This window comes from Salmo salar, chromosome 01, assembly GCF_965601325.2.
Source record: "Salmo salar chromosome 01, fSalSal1, whole genome shotgun sequence".
NCBI lineage: Eukaryota > Metazoa > Chordata > Actinopteri > Salmoniformes > Salmonidae > Salmo > Salmo salar.
The window spans coordinates 167,366,915-167,386,288 of record NC_138291.1 but is presented as its reverse complement, the minus strand read 5'-3'; the positions used below and the strand labels follow the sequence as shown (position 1 = coordinate 167,386,288).

Sequence of the window (19,374 nt, the reverse complement as noted above, 5' to 3'; positions counted from 1 at the left end):
CAAATGACATAGTCTTATCATAGGTCACATGTGAGGTATATTTAATATAACCTGTATGTTGATATGATATATATCACTCAGGAGCAGACAGTATAAGCCTACTCCTGTCTCTCTGTCTATCTCCAGGTATGGCCGATCGTAACAACAGTTCCCAAATGAAAGCTGCCCTGCAGCAAGACGACGACATGCAGAACAGGGATCAGGCAGTTAAACGCCACCCAAACGGAGAGGTCCTTGCTGGAAACCTGGTCGACATTGACAAAACTCTGGTCACCAAATCACTGCACAGAGACAGTGAGAGAGAACGGGATGGAGAAAGGGAGAAAGAGGGGGAGGGAAAGGCGGGTGGAGGAGGGGACGCAAATGGAGGGAGGGATAGAGAAAGGAAAAGAGACACGGAGGGAGCGAGGGGTGAGAAGGAGAAGAGGTCGTGCTGCTCTCAGAAGCTGGAGCAGCTGTCCTTCAGCAGAACTCACAACGTCCTCATAGATGTAAGAGAGAGAATTAAACCAGTGCAGATCAATAAAAAAGCTTGCATCTAAAGTGACTGAGAGTGAACTGGAACGTTTACACACAAAAAAATGACTAAAAGGAGTGTCTCTCACTGTTCATTCATGTCTCTGTCTACCTCCCTATTCAGGTGAATGAGTTCCACCATAAAAGGACATTGAAACCTCATTCTGGACATCATGTGTGGCACAGTGACTTTGTTAAGATGCCCTGCTCACCAGAAAGCCTCATCAAGACTGGATGGGTGGGTTCATGGATTCATTCATTTACTGATGATTGATACATTATTTGTCAATTGATTGGTTCATTGAACATTTGGTTGATTGATTTATGTTTGTTGGCTAATTTGTTGATTGGTCTGTTGGTTGATTGACTTTTCCCAGGTAATCAGCTCTGAGCAAAGTCGGTGGGAGGTGGTCTCTAAACAGCTGGAGAGTCTGGCCAAGAAGACCACTGCATCAGTGGGTGACGTAGAGGTACGACACACACACACACCTCTATTATCCTAACATTTCCTAACATGCCTCCATCATCCTAACATTTCCTAACATGCCTCTATTATCCTAACATTTCCTAACATGCCTCTATTATCCTAACATTTCCTAACACGCCTCTATTATCCTAACATTTCCTAACATGCCTCCATCATCCTAACATTTCCTAACATGCCTCCATCATCCTAACATTTCCTAACATGCCTCCATCATCCTAACATTTCCTAACATGCCTCTATTTTCCTAACATTTCCTAACATGCCGCCATCATCCTAACATTTCCTAACATGCCGCCATCATCCTAACATTTCCTAACATGCCGCCATCATCCTAACATTTCCTAACATGCCGCCATCATCCTAACATTTCCTAACATGCCTCTATTATCCTAACATTTCCTAACACGCCTCTATTATCCTAACATTTCCTAACATGCCTCCATCATCCTAACATTTACTAGCATGCCTCTATTATCCTAACATTTCCTAACATGCCTCTATTATCCTAATATTTCCTAACATGCCTCTATTATCCTAACATTTCCTAACATGCCTCCATCATCCTAACATTTCCTAACATGCCTTTATCATCCTAACATTTCCTAACATGCCTCCATCATCCTAACATTTCCTAACATGCCTCCATCATCCTAACATTTCCTAACATGCCTCCATCATCCTAACATTTCCTAACATGCCTCTATTATCCTAACATTTCCTAACATGCCTCTATTTTCCTAACATTTCCTAACATGCCTCTATTTTCCTAACATTTCCTAACATTCCTCTATTTTCCTAACATTTCCTAACATGCCTCTATTTTCCTAACATTTCCTAACATGCCTCTATTTTCCTAACATTTCCTAACATGCCGCCATCATCCTAACATTTCCTAACATGCCGCCATCATCCTAACATTTCCTAACATGCCGCCATCATCCTAACATTTCCTAACATGCCGCCATCATCCTAACATTTCCTAACATGCCGCCATCATCCTAACATTTCCTAACATGCCGCCATCATCCTAACATTTCCTAACATGCCGCCATCATCCTAACATTTCCTAACACGCCTCTATTATCCTAACATTTCCTAACACGCCTCTATTATCCTAACATTTCCTAACACGCCTCTATTATCCTAACATTTCCTAACACGCCTCTATTATCCTAACATTTCCTAACACGCCTCTATTATCCTAACATTTCCTAACACGCCTCTATTATCCTAACATTTCCTAACACGCCTCTATTATCCTAACATTTCCTAACATGCCTCTATTATCCTAACATTTCCTAACATGCCTCCATCATCCTAACATTTCCTAACACGCCTCTATCATCCTAACATTTCCTAACATGCCTCCATCATCCTAACATGCCTCCATCATCCTAACATTTCCTAACATGCCTCCATCATCCTAACATTTCCTAACATGCCTCCATCATCCTAACATTTCCTAACACGCCTCTATTATCCTAACATTTCCTAACACGCCTCTATTATCCTAACATTTCCTAGCACGCTTCTATTATCCTAACATTTCCTAACATGCCTCCATCATCCTAACATTTCCTAACACGCCTCTATTATCCTAACATTTCCTAACACGACTCCTCATGTTAACCTGGGTTTGGGGTAACAGTTAAGGTAGGGGTTAGCATGTTTGACCAGTACTGTTTAACTATGATCTACATGTTTCTCTCCACTTAGAAAGCCATAAAGAAATACAACCCAAAGTATGAAGCTCAATGGTCCTTTGATGCCCTGCATACCTTTGTTAAGGTCAGTTACCACTTCACTGTGAATGTCAACTCTCTCTAAATGTGTTATGTAGAATTACATATATTCTCCTTTCCCTCTCCTCTAGAAATCACCCAAAGAAGAGAAATACTACATGTCTGTTTTTCCTAAGATAGCAAAGCTGGCCTCCAGCCTGCCTCACTATATCAAGAAGGTAACAACATAGGAACTGCATTATGTACACTATGTAGGGTACAGAGGTAGTGTAGTGTGGCAGACCAGGGGGTTTGGTCAAGACGTTTACACAGATCAGACAGAGTAGGATTAGCTCGGTTTCAAGGGTGTTTATTTAAATAATAAATCAAAAAAGAAAAGGATAGGTCTCCCCCATGAGACCCTCTCCGGGATACCGTCTTCTGGGCTCCGGGTTTTGCTGTATCCTGACCGGATCAATACTGCACTCACTCCTGTTACCTCTGTAACCGTTCCCAACTATACGGGAGTCCTTTCTTCCCCCACTCTCCCTGTGTGCTGCCCTTCTGGCAGCTTTATGGGCCTTGCACAGCTGGTGAGCAATCAGCCCCAATTAGTCCTGGCCGGAGAACCCGTCGAGACCTGGCACATCCAGCAGATGGAGCCATCGCCTCGTGATGTATACACCGTCTGTCACCAGGCCTCAACGAGTCTTCCCCCCTCCCCCTTTAGCTCTGTCGGGGAGGGGACTGTCATCAGTGCGACGTATGTCTCCCTTCTCAATAGGGCGTCCACATTTCCATGCTTCACCCCTGACCAGTGCACAACAGAAAAAGAGAAGCGTTGAAGGGACAAGAACCACCTGGTGACCCGATCGTTTGTCTCCTTTCCCCTGGCCATCCAGACCAGGGGAGCATGGTCCGTGACCAGGGTGAAGTGGGTACCTAACAGGTAATACTTGAGTGTCTATCACCCACTTCACTGCTAGACACTCTTTCTCAACAGTAGAGTACTTTTTTTCTCTAGGTATCAGCTTTCGGCTGATGTACATGATGGGGTGCTCCTCCCCAGCGTGTATCTGGGACAAAACGGCCCCTAGTCCCGTATCACATGCGTCCCTCTGGACCACCATTGGCACCTGGAAATCGGGCGTTACGAGAATTGGATGGGAGCACAGGACTTCCTTCAGATGGCTGAACGCCGCTTCTGTCTCGTTCGTCCATTTCACTGTTTTTGGGAGGCGGCTCTGGGTAGATCAGTCAGGGGGGAAGACTTGACCTGTGTCTTGGTGCGTGGGACGGGCCAGTCCCATACTGCCTGACCCTTCCTCTCCTGGGGCTTGACGTTCCCCCGTCCGATCATATACCCCAGGTACTCCACCTCCTCGAAATCTAGTTTGCACTTCTTGGGGTTCGCGGTCAACCCGGCTTGTCTGAGCACGTCCAGCACCGCCTGGAGGCGCATCAGGTGTTCTTCCCAACCTTGGCTGTGGATGATGATATCATCCAGATATGCCGCTGCGTACTGCTGGTGGGGTCGAAGCACTCTGTTCATCAGTCGCTGGAAGGTGGGTGGGGCTCCATGGAGACCGAACGGGAGCACCCGGTACTGATACAAACCGTCAGGTGTCGAGAACGCCGTCTTCTCCCGGGAGGAGGCTGCCAACGGTACCTGCCAATATCCTTTGGTTAAGTCGAGGTTGCTGATGTACCGGGCCTTTCCCCAATCGGCCGATCGTCCAACCTCGGCATGGGGTAGGCGTCGAATAAGCTTATGTCATTCACACCCCGGAAATCATTACAGAAGCGGAGGCTACCGTCCAGTTTGGGCACCAATATGATGGGGCTGCATCATGCACTGAGACTCTTCAATGACCCCCATCCTCAGCATAGCCTCCGCTTCTTATTTCACGGCCTTCCTTCAGGCCTCTGGAATCCAATATGGCCTCTTTCTGACCGTTTCCCCAGGCCGGGTACGGATGTGATGTTCAATGAGGGTCATGCGTCCCGGCTTCTCGGAGAACACCGCCATCTTCCGATCGACAAGCTCCCTGTGCTCTTGCTTCTAGGCCGGGTCGAGGTCCTCGTTGCTCAGGACCAGTGGGTTTCGGAAGTGGGCCTTTGGGGCAGTCATTTGACACTCCGGGCAGCTGCGACAGTAGTCTTCCACGGCCCTCATACCGGGCCAGTGGAACCGGGCGCCGATCCGTTCCCGGGTCTTCTCCATTCTCAGGTGCGCCCCCAACAGGTGGGTGTGGGCCAGCTGAAGAACGGTTCCCACATACCGTTGGGGCAGCAACAATACCTCTCGAAGTTCCACTTGTTGGCGTGACACCTGATACAAAAGGTTATTCTTGATCTGGAAATGGAGGTATCGCCAGTCACTCACCCCCGGAAGTAGCTGTCCATCCACCGCTACCACTTGGGCTGTGGCGGCTTTCAAGTTACGATCCTCCCACTGGGCCATCCCGAATTGTCCCCTCAGTTGGCCCCCCAGATGGAGCCATCGCCTCGTGATGTATACACTGTCTGTCATCAGGCCTCGACGAGTCTCCCCCTGGTGGCTGACCTGCTGTACGCCACAGTAGGTACAGAGGTAGTGTACTATGTAGGGTACAGAGGTAGTGTACTATGTAGGGTACAGAGGTAGTGTACTATGTAGGGTACAGAGGTAGTGTACTATGTAGGGTACAGAGGTAGTGTACTACGTAGTGTACTATGTAGGGTACAGATTGTAAAGGTACTGAATGTGTGTTATCTACTCAATCTGTTAAGTGTGTGTGTGTGCGTGTGCGTGTGCGTGTGCGTGCGTGCGTGCGTGCGTGCGTGCGTGTGTGTAGGCTATCCCTCTACTCCAGAAGGGCCAGACTCAGTCCATCACGTTGTCCCAGGGTCAGATAGCTTGTCTGCTGGCCAACGCCTTCTACTGCACCTTCCCCCACCGCAACTCCCCCAACCCCAGAGCAGAGTACCACAACTACCCCACCATCAACTTTAACAGGTCAGAACACACACAACAAACTCCACTGAGGACCCACACACACATAGAGACAAACACAAAGTATTCCAACTTCAACAGATGATAACATGTGACCACTCTATCTCTCTGTGTTGTCAGTCTGTTTGAAAAGTGGTCTGAGAGGAAGAGAGAGAAGCTGAGAGCCCTCCTTCATTACTTCCACACTGTCACAGACCCAGGTAAGTTACTACCACACACTACTATAGTCACTATAATGACTGGAATACAAGTACTGTAGGGTACAGAATGAGTGTATTATGTAGGTTACAGGAACCTATTTAAGACAGTCTGATGAGTGTCGATGAGGAATACCCTCTGATAATAGTTGCTGTGGGAACCAGATTTACCTGTCTGAACTTTAACCCTTGTTGTTGCCATGACAGCGACCAGGCCCAGTGGACTGGTGACCTTTGAGAGGCGCTACATCAGAGACAGAGACATGCCCAACTGGAGGAGGTACACTCGCTGCCCACTCTCTCTCACTCACTCACTCACTCACTCACTCACTCACTCACTCCCTCACTCATATGTCCCCTCTTGTCTTTCTCTGTGTGTCAGTTGTAAGGAGACTGTTCCTAAACTCCACATCACCTCAGCAGGCTGCATAGAGGAACAGGGAGCAGGGATGCTACAGGTTGGTGACATCTACTGGCTTGTGTATGTGTGTGTAACATTGTATAAGTGTGTGTTTGTGAATTTGTGACTGTAACGCTAAGTGTGTGTGTGCGTAACACTGTGTGTTTGAGTGTGTAACGCTAAGTGTGTGTGTGTGAAAAAGTGAGTGTGTAATGCTAAGTGGGTGTGTGTGTGTTTGTGAATTTGTGAGTGTGTAACACTGTGTGTAACACTGTGTGTGTGTGTGTGTGTGTGTGTGTGTGTGTGTGTGTGTGTGTTGCAGGTGGACTTTGCCTGTAACATGATAGGAGGTGGAGTGTTGGGCTCAGGTCTGGTTCAGGAGGAGATTCTGTTCCTGATGAACCCAGAACTCATCGTATCTCGACTCTTCACTGAGAAACTAGGAGACAATGAGTGTCTCTTCATCACAGGTGTGTGTGTGTGATCACAGGTAATATCATCTCTCCTCCTCTCCCTTTCCCTCCTTCACATCTCTCTCTCTCTCTGTAGGTTCTCAACAGTTCAGTCAGTACAGTGGCTACAGCGACACTTTTAAGTGGGCAGGGCCTCACAGAGACAACATTGAGAGGTGAGATCACTCACTCACTCACTCACTCACTCACTCACACACACACTCACTCACGTACCCGCTAAAATCCCTGATTGCTCTCCCTGTGTTTGCAGGGATGAGTGGCAGAGGCTACACAGGCAGATTGTGGCCATGGATGCTCTCCACTTCAGAAACCAGAGAGAACAGTACAACATGAAACAGGTCACCAGGGAACTCAACAAGGTGAGAGACAACCCTCCTCTCCTGTAGGGGCCAGATTACAGCTGATTGGTAGAATCAGGTGTGCTAGCTAGAGCAGGGCTGGAGATAAATCTGATGTCGGTGGTCTCCTGTAATATCCTCCCTCAGGCGTACTGTGGCTTTAAGGCAGATGACAACACTCACCCAGACTTCCTTCCTGACATCGCCACGGGCAACTGGGGCTGCGGAGCCTTCAATGGAGACCCCTTACTTAAAGGTACCCCTAACGGTTAACCCCTTACTTAAAGGTACCCTAACTGTTAACCCCTTACTTAAAGGTACCCCTAACTGTTAACCCCTTACTTAAAGGTACCCCTAACTGTTAACCCCTTACTTAAAGGTACCCCTAACTATTAACCCCTTACTTAAAGGTACCCCTAACTGTTAACCCCTTACTTACAGGTACCCCTAACTATTAACCCCTTACTTAAAGGTACCCCTAACTGTTAACCCCTTACTTAAAGGTACCCCTAACTGTTAACCCCTTACTTAAAGGTACCCCTAACTGTTGACCCCTTACTTAAAGGTACCCCTAACTATTAACCCCTTACTTAAAGGTACCCCTAACTGTTAACCCCTTACTTAAAGGTACCCCTAACTATTAACCCCTTACTTAAAGGTACCCCTAACTATTAACCCCTTACTTAAAGGTACCCCTAACTGTTAACCCCTTACTTAAAGGTACCCCTAACTGTTAACCCCTTACTTAAAGGTACTCTTAACTGTTAACCCCTTACTTAAAGGTACCCCTAACTGTTAACCCCTTACTTAAAGGTACCCCTAACTGTTAACCCCTTACTTAAAGGTACTCTTAATTGTTAACCCCTTACTTAAAGGTACCCCTAACTGTTAACCGCTGACCCTTAAGTTAAACTACCCTAACTGTTAACCCCTTACTTAAAGCTACCCCTAACTGTTGACCCTGGCTCCTAACCCCCCAAACACTAACTCAACTCTACCCACAGGATATTCCACAGAGACCCACTCTGAAAATTCACACAAAATAATACTGTGATCTGATTGGTTGTTTTTCCCCTCCCAGCTCTGATCCAGCTGATGGCTGCAGCCAGGGCCAAGAGGGGCGTGGCCTTCTTCACATTCAATAACCTCAGCTTGGAGAGAGAGCTGCAGAACATGCACCACCTACTGGTCCCACACAGAACTACAGTGGGTGAGTTAGTACATACAGAACTACAGTGGGTGAGTTAGTACACACAGAACTACAGTGGGTGAGTTAGTACACACAGAACTACAGTGGGTGAGTTAGTACACACAGAACTACAGTGGGTGAGTTAGTACACACAGAACTACAGTGGGTGAGTTAGTACACACAGAACTACAGTGGGTGAGTTAGTACACACAGAACTACAGTGGGTGAGTTAGTACACACAGAACTACAGTGGGTGAGTTAGTACACACAGAACTACAGTGGGTGAGTTAGTACACACAGAACTACAGTGGGTGAGTTAGTACACACAGAACTACAGTGGGTGAGTTAGTACACACAGAACTACAGTGGGTGAGTTAGTACACACAGAACTACAGTGGGTGAGTTAGTACACACAGAACTACAGTGGGTGAGTTACCATAGAACAGACTCAGATCTACAGTGGGTGAGTTACCATAGAACAGACTCAGATCTACAGTGGGTGAGTTACCATAGAACAGACTCAGATCTACAGTGGGTGAGTTACCATAGAACAGACTCAGATCTACAGTGGGTGAATTACCATAGAACAGACTCAGATCTACAGTGGGTGAATTACCATAGAACAGACTCAGATCTACAGTGGGTGAGTTACCATAGTACAGACTCAGATCTACAGTGGGTGAGTTACCATAGAACAGACTCAGATCTACAGTGGGTGAGTTACTATAGTAACTACACTGAACAAAAATATAAACGATACATGTAACAATTTCAAAGATTTTACTGAGTCACAGTTCATAAAATGAAATCAGTTCATTAGTGCCTAATCTATTGATTTCATATGACTGGGAATACAAATATGCATCTGTTGGTCACAGATACAATACTTAAAAAAAAAAAGTAGGGGTGTGGTATCTGGTGTGTGACTGGTGAGTATGCGGGCCATGGAAGAACGGGGACATTTTCAGCATCCAGGAATTGTGTACAGATCTTTGCGACATGGGGCCGTGCATTATCATGCTGAAACATGAGGTGATGGTGGCGGATGAATGGCACGACAACGGGCCTCAGGATTTCATCCGTGAAGGGCACACTTCTCCAGTGTGCCAGTGGCCATCGACGGTGAGCATTTGCCCACTGAAGTTGGTTACGACGCCGAACTGCAGTCAGGTCAAGACCCTGGTGAGGACGACGAGCACGCAGATGAGCTCCCCTGAGGCGGTTTCTGACAGATTGTACAGATATTCTTTGGTTGTGTAAACCCAGAGTTTCATCAGCTGTCCAGGTGGCTGTCTCAGACGATCCCGCAGGTGAAGAAGCCGGATGTGGAGGTCCTGGGCGGGCGTGGTTACATGTGGCCTGCGATATTGAGGCCGGTTGGACGTACTGCCAAATTCTGTAAAATGACGTTGAAGGCGGCTTATGGTAGAGAAATGAACATTAAGTGCTCTGGCATCAGCTCTGGTAGACATTCCTGCAGTCAGCATGCCATTAGCACGCTCCCTCAAAACTTGAGACATCTGTGGCATTGTGTTGTGTGACAAAACTGCACATTTTAGAGTGGTCTTTTATTGTCCTCAGCATAAGGTGCACCTGTGTAATGATCTTGATGTTTAATCAGCTTCTTGATATGCTACACCTGTCAGGTGAATGGATTATCTTGGCAAAGGAGAAATGCTCTCTAACAGTGATGTAAACAAATTTGTGCACAAAATTTGAGAGAACTAAGCTTTTTGTGCGTATGAAACATTTCAGGGATCTTGTATTTCAGCTCATGAAACATGGGACCAACACTTTACATGTTGCGTTTATATTTGTGTTCAGTGTATTCAAACCAAGGTGGCATTGACATGCACTACGCTTTTAAGCTCTTGATGGTTGCTAGGCTGCGCCCATTACTTCTATCCTCCTGGCAGTTGTAAACTTTGTGGCATGTCACTTCACTCATCTCTTCACATAGCCCATCACATGCACTGTTTTCTTAACCACAACATGATGGATCCATAAAGAATTACTGTGGGAATAAATATTACTGAATGACGAAAATATGGGAATAAAGTAGGATAATGCAATTGAAGGCATCAAATTGTTGCTTAATGAAACTCCAATAGCATTAGCCTACCTGTGTATGTCATCTATTTCAGCACTGTTTCGCACTGCTTTGAGACAAGCATGGAACTCTTAAGAAATCAATCAATAGCTAGGTTGCCATCCAATTGGCGACAGATTTCCTTGTGAATATTCTAAAATCCGCATAAAGGAAATATGCATATTTTCCCACCAGTGTGTTTCCACCAAATGGACTCACAACAGTGAGAATATACTTATTTGTCAAACAGCAGTCAAGCATCGATCATCATGTCACCAGAATAAAACCCTCAATATTTATTGGAAAGGAGCATCAAGCTCATCACAGTGCACTTTCACCGCACTGTGAAGTTCACCATAACTTATTTAATCTGTAGCCTAATAAACTGCATGCTTTCCTGACGAGTTGTAGTGGGAGGACCACACATGTCATCGCGTGACTCCATATTTACTTCCATAGGATGGTTATTATATCAGTATTTGCGTATAAAAGCGTTTCCACCAACATTTCTCGCATAATTAATTTAACTAGACACAAAAAGATCCCACCTTGTCTAGTGTATTCTGTTTTGTCGACATTTGGAAAGTTTACCAACAACTCTTCTGTTTCCATCAGGCCTGTCGTGACAATTGTTTTATCCAACATGTACACTACATGACCAAAAGTATGTGGACACCTGCTCGTCCCCACCTATGCTGCTATAACAGCCTCCACTCTTCTGGGAAGGCTTTCCAACAGATGTTGGAACATTGCTGTACAGACTTGCTTCCTTTCAGCCACAAGACCATTAGTTAGGTCGGGCACTGATGTTGGGCGATTAGGCCTGGCTCGCAGTTGGCGTTCCAATTTTTATTTTTTTATGTTTATTTAACCTTTATTTAACCAGGTAAGCCAGTTCAGAACAAGTTCTCATTTAAAACTGCGACCAATTCATCCCAAAGGTGTTTGATGGGGTTGAGGTCAGGGCTCTGTGCAGGCCAGTGAAGTTCTTTCACACCGATCTCGACAAACCATTTCTGTATGGACCTCGCTTTGTGCACGGGGGCATTGTCATGCTGAAACAGGAAAGGGCCTTCCCCAAACTGTTTCCAGAATGTTGGAAGCACTGAATCGTCTAGAATGTCATTGTATGTTGTAGCATTAAGATTTCCCTTCACTGGAACTAAGAAGCCTAGTCCGAACAATGAAAAACAGACCCAGACCATTATTCCTCCCCTGGCATCCGCCAAACCCAGATTAGTCCATCGGATTGCCAGGTGGTGAAGCGGGATTCATCACTCCAGAGAATGTTTCCACTGCTCCATAGTCCAATGGCGGCGAGCTTTACAGCACTCCAGCCGACGCTTGGCATTGCACATGGTGATCTTAGGCTTGTGTGCGGCTGTTCGCCCATGGAAACCCATTTCATGAAGCTCCCGACGAACGGTTCTTGTGCTGATGTTGCTTCTAGAGGCAGCTTCAGCACTCGGCAGTCCCATTCTGTGAGCTTGTGTGGCCTACCATTTTGAGGCTGAGCCGTTGTTGCTCCTAGATGTTTCCACTCCACAATAACATCAGTTACAGTTGACCGGGGCAGCTCTAGCAGGGCAGAAATTAGACAAACTGACTTGTTGGAAAGGTGGCATCCTATGAAGGTGCCACGTTGAAAGTCACTGAGCTATTCAGTAAGGCCATTCTACTGCCAATGTTTGTCTATGGAGATTGCATGGCTGGGTGGTCGATTTTATTCACCTGTCAGCTGAAATAGCAGAATCCACTAATTTGAAGGAGTGTTTACATACTTTTGTATAGTGTACTTTATGAAGATTGGATGAAAAACGGGTTATTGTCAGATTTTTCTTTTCATTGACTCTCTGTTTGGATATTGGTTAGGTTACAATTAGGCTGTGAAATGTTAGCTAAGTTGAGGTGAGGGCTGCTCGTGATCATCTTGTCTAGTTGGCTCATTTATTATCTCTGATCACAACATTTAGCCAGCATGTTATGTATCTTAATAACTGGATTATTTTGTTCTTCTCTCACAGTCGCTTAGTAGCCTAGGCCTACTCCCGACAAAAAGCCTCTGACTTGTCTTAATCAATCAGTGAGATTTTGTTTAACTGAATCTCCATCTGTAGGCTATATTTGGTTAATTCTCTGGCTGGGCAAATTAGTGTAGGTGGTAAAGCTCATCTATTCGTTTTCTCATCTATCACTGATCAGAAACATTTGGCATTCAAGAATATAGCCTAAATCAAGAGTAGGTCTATTATTTTGCTTGAGTGCATATAGGCAACTCCAAAAGCCTGAAGAGATTGTGAAATATGAACACAGGACAGTTTTTTTTATATAGATTGCTATTATTTTCTATTGATGTGATGAAGATTCTCTCAATGTAAGACCCTGCACCCTGTCAAAGCGGACTTAGGGTAGAAAAGAGATCAAACGTGGATTAAAAAAACATGGGCTTGCCTTGGGCTCTGTTTTTTTTATATGACAGCGGTTCCACACGTTGCCGTGATGCAAAAAAGTCCTCCTTCCCTTCACTGTGTTTAGTCAAACCTCATATCCTCCTAGTGGCCGTGTAAATCAAGTTTGATTGATTGATTCCTCTCCCCTGTTTCAGGTGAGCTGTATGAGTTGCTGGTTGACTACTGTGCTGTGACACAGTTGGCTCACACACATGTGGACCTGTTTGATTGGATCAGGAATACCCTGAAACACAGGAGTCAGCTGTGAGGACACATCTCCATACTCTAAAGGAGCTTCCTTTCCTTGTTTCCTTTCCTTTTTTCACATTATTGAGATGCACCCCAGAGAGAGGCTCTATGAATGATCAGTGGATAGAAACATGGTACAATTCCAAGTAATGGTTGATTATGAATGTGTTTGTCTTTCACTGTTACACTCTTACTAAATCAAACTGATACATTTGTAACTACTGCATACTGAACTATTTAGAAAACTACTAAATATGATGATAAAAAAAAGCTAATGAAATGATGTCAGCAAAATCAGGGGTCCTGCTTTTTGATTTCTCCCTTGATGATAGCCAACAACTTAACCAGCACCAGACACTATGTATATATACATGCAGTGTACTGTAAAATACTCAAAAATTATAATTTTTTCTTTAAACATTTTGAATAAATTCCTCTTTATAATCTAGTGACTTCACTGTTTGTTTATTGGTAAAATGCGTATTGTGGCTGACAGACATGCGCCAGTGGCGGCTGGTGGGAGGAGCTATAGGAGGACTGGCTCATTGCAATGGCTGGAACGGTGTAAATGGAACGGTATCAAACACATCAAACATATGGAAAACACTTTTGACTATTCCATTCCAGTCATTACAGTGAGCCAGTCCTCCTATTGCTCCTCCTACCGGTCTCCACTGATGCACACGTCTCTCTCTTAGTTCTCTGTCTCTCTTTCTGTCTCGCTCACACACACACACACACACACACACACACACACACACCACACACCCCCTTTGGCAGAACCAGGAAGTCCGTCCCACAAACTCTCTTCTGAGGAAACGAAACTGATCTGAGTCTCTCTGTCGTCTGTCTGTGTGAGAGTGAACAACAACAGTCTAAATGGCTCAGCAGGGAGTTCTGCTGGAGAAGGAACAGTTCTGTTGTTCTGTCTGTCTGGATCTACTGAAGGAGCCGGTGGCTATTCCCTGTGGACACAGTTACTGTAGAAGCTGTATTGAGGGCTACTGGGATCAGGATGACCAGGGCATCTACAGCTGTCCTCAGTGCAATCAGACCTTCACTCCAAGGCCTACTCTGAGGAAAAACAACATGTTGGCTGAGGTGGTGGAGACACTGAAGAAGACAGGACTCCAGGCTGCTCCCCCTGCTCTGTGCTATGCTGGACCTGGAGATGTGGCGTGTGATTACTGCACTGGGACCAGAAAGCAGAAAGCCCTCATGTCCTGTCTGGTGTGTGTGGTGTCTTACTGTGAGACTCACCTCCAACCTCACTCCTGGACTAAAGAAACACAAGCTGGTCAACCGTGTGCTGTGGTGACTGGTAACAATTAAGAACATAGTCCAGGAGAGAGAGAAGGTGCTGAAGGAGCTCCAACAGGCTGTGGAGTCTCTTAAGGTGAGTATTATTATTATTATTATTATTATTATTATTGACCAGAAGAGATGCACCATTTCACTTGAGAGAGAGAGAGAGAGACTCCAGTCCCACTGTAGGGAACAGGCTGTCTGGGTTCCAAGTTAGAGAGGAAATAGACTGATTAACATGGAGCCTTCTATCCTCTCTTTCTCCCTCTCTCCTAACAGCGTTCTGCAGATGCAGCCGTGGAGGACAGTGATCAGATCTTTACTGAGCTGATCCGCTCCATGGAGGAAAGGCGCTCCGAGGTGAAGGAGCTGATCAGAGCCCAGGAGAAGGCTGAAGTGAGTCGAGCTGAAGGACTCCTGGAGCAACTGGAGCAGGAGATAGTTGAGCTGAGGAGGAGAGATGCTGAGCTGGAGCAGCTCTCACACACAGAGGATCACATCCATTTCCTTCAGGTGACTATACTGTCTTGTTACATTATGAAATGTAATATCTTATTACAGGTTACACTGACTTAGAGCTAGAAGTGACCCTTCTTATAATCCAGTAATGATGTCACTCTTTGTTTATTGGTAAACTAAACTGAGCATTGTGGATCCCTGTATTGTGGCTGAGTGCTGACACACACAAGATATGTTATTAATAATATCAAATATTACATTAGATTCCTGAAAAGCATTCTCAGGCCCTCACGTTGAAAACAGACAATGTCATGTCTTTGTTGAATTAATCAATTATAAAAGGACAAACATAAAACACTATACTAAAATAAATAAATCCTTTATTTAGTCCCAAAGAGCTCCCCACCAGACCAGTAGACATTTTCACCTCGTCTCTTCATAAGTTACTACTGTATCTTATACAATGTTTGATATAATATAGTAGTATAATAATGTAATGTAATACTCAAGTAATCTCTTAACAGTTTGTTTACATTTGGCACAGGAGGTGGAAGAGAGGGAGGAGAAGAGAGGAGGAGAGTGATTGGTAAAGAGGAGGGGATGAGAGAGGATGAGTGGGGAGAATAAAGGAAGGCGGGTGAAAAGACAGATGAAGAGAGGGATGGAGAAGAGAGAGAGGAAAATGGAGGGTATTTGTATGGTTGATAAAATGGGTCCATTGTTTGTCAGACTCCATGGACATTTCCCCCATGATTCAACAATTGAAGAGGACCTATGGTCAGGCAGTGTGCGTATCGCAGGAAGTCTTCCATAGCAGACAGTTCATAGAAATAATCCAGAGACATGAGGGTTCAGAGGAAGTATGTTAAGGTGATCCAGTGTATGCTGGTTTAGGGATAAGGGTAGGGGTTAGGGTGTAGTGTTTAAGTGAGCTAAAACTCAAATGTATGCATCCAGGTGAAAACCTGACTAAAAAGCGGTGTAACTTCAGCAGAATGAGGTAAGGGTGGGGTGTAGCCCAGGGTCTAGGGGTTAGGATATCAGTGTGCTAAGACTTTCAAGTGTATGCATCCAGTTAAAAAGCGTATAACTCCAGCAGGTAGAGTGGAGTGTAAGCCTAGGGTATAAGAGGACATTGGGTGTAGGGTATCAGTCTTCTAAGACTTTCAAGTGTAAGTGTCCAGGTTAAAAGCTGTGTCTAGGAAGTGTTGTAACTCCACCAGGTGAGGTAAGGTTAAGGTGTAGGGTATAGGGGTTAGGGTTTACAAGTTTAGGGGTTAGGGTGTAGTGTATAAGTGTGTTAGGACTGTTCAGTAAATGCGTCCAGGTTAAACGCTGTATCTAGGAAGCGTTGTAATTCCACCAGGTGAGCTGCTTTGTTCCCCGTAGCTGGAGCTGCTGCTGGCCCACGACCAGCATACCTACACATACACACAAAAGAATGAAGCACACAATTCATACAAAACACAAGTCTATTCCCCCTGCGTTTCATCAAATCATTCAATGATCTCTTTCCCAGAGCAGGTATGAGTGAAGGAGGGTGGGTTGTACCAAACGGGGCGGGTGCGGTCAACGGTGGTTCGTAGGCGGGGTTTGACGTAGTCATAGTAACCCTGGTTCTTGTGTTCTTCCTGGCACCATACCAGGTCAGCGTTAGGATAACGATCTGTCTCCACTTTCACCTGGTCAAACGGAAATGGAGAGAGCTGGAGGAAGAGAGAGGGATGGAGAGAGAAGTGAGATTGTGTGTGGTGTGTGTGTGTGTGTGTGTGTGTGTGTGTGTGTACCTGCTCTATGCGTGTAATGGCCACAGTATCATCATTGCCTCTGTTGTTGCGTTCTCGGGTCAGTTCATAGTAGACCTTCCCAGTACAGAACACAATCCTCTTCACCCCCTCTGGCTTCTCACACACAGGGCCACTGTCTGGGATCAGACGCTGGAAGTGGGTACCTGAAACACACACACGTCAGAGACACTGTGGCTCTTTCTCAAATCATCTTTCCTTGAGTCCTCACATCCTCTCTCCTCGCCTCCTCAAAACCCAATGAGCCTCACTCATCTCCCACTCTCTCCCTCCATCCTTCCATCTCTCACCTGGCAGCATGTCATCAAAGCTGGACTTGGCCTCTGGGTGGCGCAGCAGAGACTTGGGGGTAAAGACTATCAGCTGGAGGACAGAGAGAATCAATAAAAAGAGGAGAGGTTAGTGAGAGAGCAATATTGGTATGAAGTGTCTGTGTACAAAGTATGTGAAGCAGAGTGTGCGTGCGTGCGTGCGTCTGACACTCACAGGCTTCCTGAAGGGCTGTAGTATTTGTCTACGGAGGACGTGGAAGTAGTTAGCTGGAGTAGAGCAGTTGACTATGATCCAGTTACAGTCATACAGCTGACGCACTGCAAACTCCTCAGCAGAGAATATCTATAGACGGGACAGGTCATAAACACACAAGTTTAGAGACACCCTCTCTCTCACTGTCTCTGACATACACACAGGGGCGGAAATTCCGGGGGGTAACGGGGGACACACGACCCCCCCATCCTGGGAAAAATATGATTTGTCCCCCCCAATATATCACTGAAACATAACTATGTAATTTAAATAATATTAATAATACGCAATGAAAGCAATTGTGCTGATTATAGACACTTAATAGCGCGTTTTTAAGTTTCAAAAGATTGCAACCCCCCCACCCTTTGCCTCACAATGGTTTGATCCACTGCCAGTTCCTTAGCTTGCTACGTAACTGACGTGAGGTTAATCCAGTCAATCGCGCACACACACTAGCTGAATATGCAGAGCTAGCGCGCAAATATTAACGATTAAGCTAGCTAGTACCTATTCCATTTATGTGGCGTCGTCAAAGATGGAATCAGCATGCAGATGATGTAAGTTAGTGCTTCAAAGTCCCTGTGATAAGGTTAGCGATAAACTGAAATCCAAACTGAACAGAACTACACTCTCTTCTACCATTGTCTTAAATATATTTAATGGTCTCGTTGCAAAAGCTAAATTGTCGCAAGTGAACTTTTATATATTTATTTTATTTCACCTTTATTTAACACAGGTAGCAAAGATTATAGCAAACACCACTGAAACTGAATTGGTGCTCGCTAGCTTTGCAAATTCAGCTATTGTTGGAAGCCAGCCAATATGAAACAAACTATTAAAATTACAAAAGGTTGCAGCATATGTTGTGTAAATGGTGAACTCATACAGCTGTCAACTCTTGTCATTTTAATCCGTTTCACATTTGCTAGCTACCTTTTAGATCGAAGCCCAAATAGAATGATTGAAGATGATAGAAGCCCATCTCCTACTGTAAATAACCTACACACTGTGTGTGTAGCCAGCCAGCCAGCCAGGTAGAAAAATGGCAGAAAAATAAAAGACGGACATCAGAGTATTTTTCAATACACCAAAACGCATAGTAAGAACCCTAGTAGCCTAATATCTCAAAGACTAGTTGATAAAATGTTCATAAGAAATAAATGAAATTCTAATGGAAATGTTTCACAATGATGTCATTAGGCAGAGCAGGCAACAGATGGCACACAGACAGCAGAGTTGGGGACAGATATGCAGGGACAGACTGGCAGAGACAGGGAGTCTCAGGTAAGTTTGTTGAGTCTTTGTTTGGCAACATTATGAAAGGTTCTCAATTTTTTTTACTTGTAAAATAGGAACATAATTGGAAAATGCCATGGATACCCCCACTCTCAACTTAAACTGGTGACTGAACTAAGATTTGTTAAAGGCAATGGTATTGCTGTTGTGATTAGTTGTGTAGTTTTGGGTACCGGTAGTTAGGAGTACGGCAAACACCTTATTTCTTTGGTTCCTCAATATACATTTACCATATTACAATGTAGGCTATGTTTTACAGCACTACTTTTGGTGTCCCCCTCAGGAATTGCTCTTGAGAAAATGTCATGTAATTGTCCCCTCCAAAGGTGATATCAGATTTTCGCCAATGCATACACATACACACTTACAGGGTAGGTATCCGGGTCTTCGTTACACATCTGCAGGAACCTCTCTGGTCGGGCCGAGGAGTGCTCTGGTCCCTGAGTGAAGAATCATGGGATATGTCGTTTATCGTCTATTTGTGTCAACAGATTTTTTTCCCAAACGGACACCGACATTTAGAGAGACAGAGATAAAGCGATAGGAGCTGCAGTACTATTCCGTTCTCAGTGACTATGGCAGACAGGCTGACAGACAGACAGGCAGGCTGACAGACAGGCAGACAGACAACGAGCCCATATCTAGTAGTCCCTACCATTCCCTCCATGCCGTGGGGCAGCAGCAGGACTATTCCGTTCTGTCTGACCCACTTGGCCTGTCCTGGGCAGATGAACTGGTCTATAATACACTGGGCTGTGTTGTGGAAGTCTCCAAACTGGGCCTCCCATAGAACCAATGCATTGGGACTGGCCATAGCAAAACCCAGCTCAAATCCTAGAGATAAAGGGAGAGAGAGGGGCAGAGTCAGAGAGAGAGGGGC

General features: G+C 45.3%; 3 protein-coding genes across 11 annotated transcripts in view; 2 read left to right on the top strand and 1 right to left on the bottom strand.

Moving 5' to 3' along the window:
• pargl (poly (ADP-ribose) glycohydrolase, like) overlaps positions 1 to 13,552 on the top strand; it is a 28,468-nt gene extending 14,916 nt beyond the window's left edge. For all 4 annotated transcript variants that reach the window (XM_014140379.3, XM_082956067.1, XM_082956073.1 and 1 more), the window contains 15 exons: positions 127 to 491; positions 641 to 754; positions 894 to 986; positions 2,720 to 2,791; positions 2,877 to 2,963; positions 5,562 to 5,722; positions 5,840 to 5,919; positions 6,124 to 6,196; positions 6,299 to 6,374; positions 6,639 to 6,786; positions 6,866 to 6,944; positions 7,040 to 7,148; positions 7,275 to 7,383; positions 8,209 to 8,337; positions 13,011 to 13,552. In XM_014140379.3, the coding sequence (XP_013995854.2) occupies positions 129 to 491; positions 641 to 754; positions 894 to 986; positions 2,720 to 2,791; positions 2,877 to 2,963; positions 5,562 to 5,722; positions 5,840 to 5,919; positions 6,124 to 6,196; positions 6,299 to 6,374; positions 6,639 to 6,786; positions 6,866 to 6,944; positions 7,040 to 7,148; positions 7,275 to 7,383; positions 8,209 to 8,337; positions 13,011 to 13,123 (1,806 nt within the window). In that variant the 5' untranslated portion in view covers positions 127 to 128 and the 3' untranslated portion in view covers positions 13,124 to 13,552. The remainder of the gene's footprint in view (positions 1 to 126; positions 492 to 640; positions 755 to 893; positions 987 to 2,719; positions 2,792 to 2,876; positions 2,964 to 5,561; positions 5,723 to 5,839; positions 5,920 to 6,123; positions 6,197 to 6,298; positions 6,375 to 6,638; positions 6,787 to 6,865; positions 6,945 to 7,039; positions 7,149 to 7,274; positions 7,384 to 8,208; positions 8,338 to 13,010) is intronic.
• A 376-nt stretch (positions 13,553 to 13,928) lies between these two features.
• On the top strand, positions 13,929 to 15,000 carry LOC145878673 (E3 ubiquitin-protein ligase TRIM8-like). The gene is made up of 2 exons (XM_082974765.1): positions 13,929 to 14,418; positions 14,689 to 15,000. Exons 1-2 carry the CDS (start codon positions 13,984 to 13,986, stop codon positions 14,983 to 14,985), a joined length of 732 nt encoding a protein of 243 aa, XP_082830891.1. The 5' UTR covers positions 13,929 to 13,983; the 3' UTR covers positions 14,986 to 15,000.
• A 231-nt stretch (positions 15,001 to 15,231) lies between these two features.
• ogdhb (oxoglutarate dehydrogenase b) overlaps positions 15,232 to 19,374 on the bottom strand; it is a 49,126-nt gene continuing 44,983 nt past the window's right edge. For all 6 annotated transcript variants that reach the window (XM_045692872.2, XM_045692865.2, XM_045692858.2 and 3 more), the window contains 7 exons: positions 19,150 to 19,328; positions 18,863 to 18,934; positions 17,160 to 17,288; positions 16,964 to 17,036; positions 16,656 to 16,819; positions 16,420 to 16,574; positions 15,232 to 16,289 (listed from right to left, as the gene is read on the bottom strand). In XM_045692872.2, the coding sequence (XP_045548828.1) occupies positions 16,169 to 16,289; positions 16,420 to 16,574; positions 16,656 to 16,819; positions 16,964 to 17,036; positions 17,160 to 17,288; positions 18,863 to 18,934; positions 19,150 to 19,328 (893 nt within the window). In that variant the 3' untranslated portion in view covers positions 15,232 to 16,168. The remainder of the gene's footprint in view (positions 16,290 to 16,419; positions 16,575 to 16,655; positions 16,820 to 16,963; positions 17,037 to 17,159; positions 17,289 to 18,862; positions 18,935 to 19,149; positions 19,329 to 19,374) is intronic.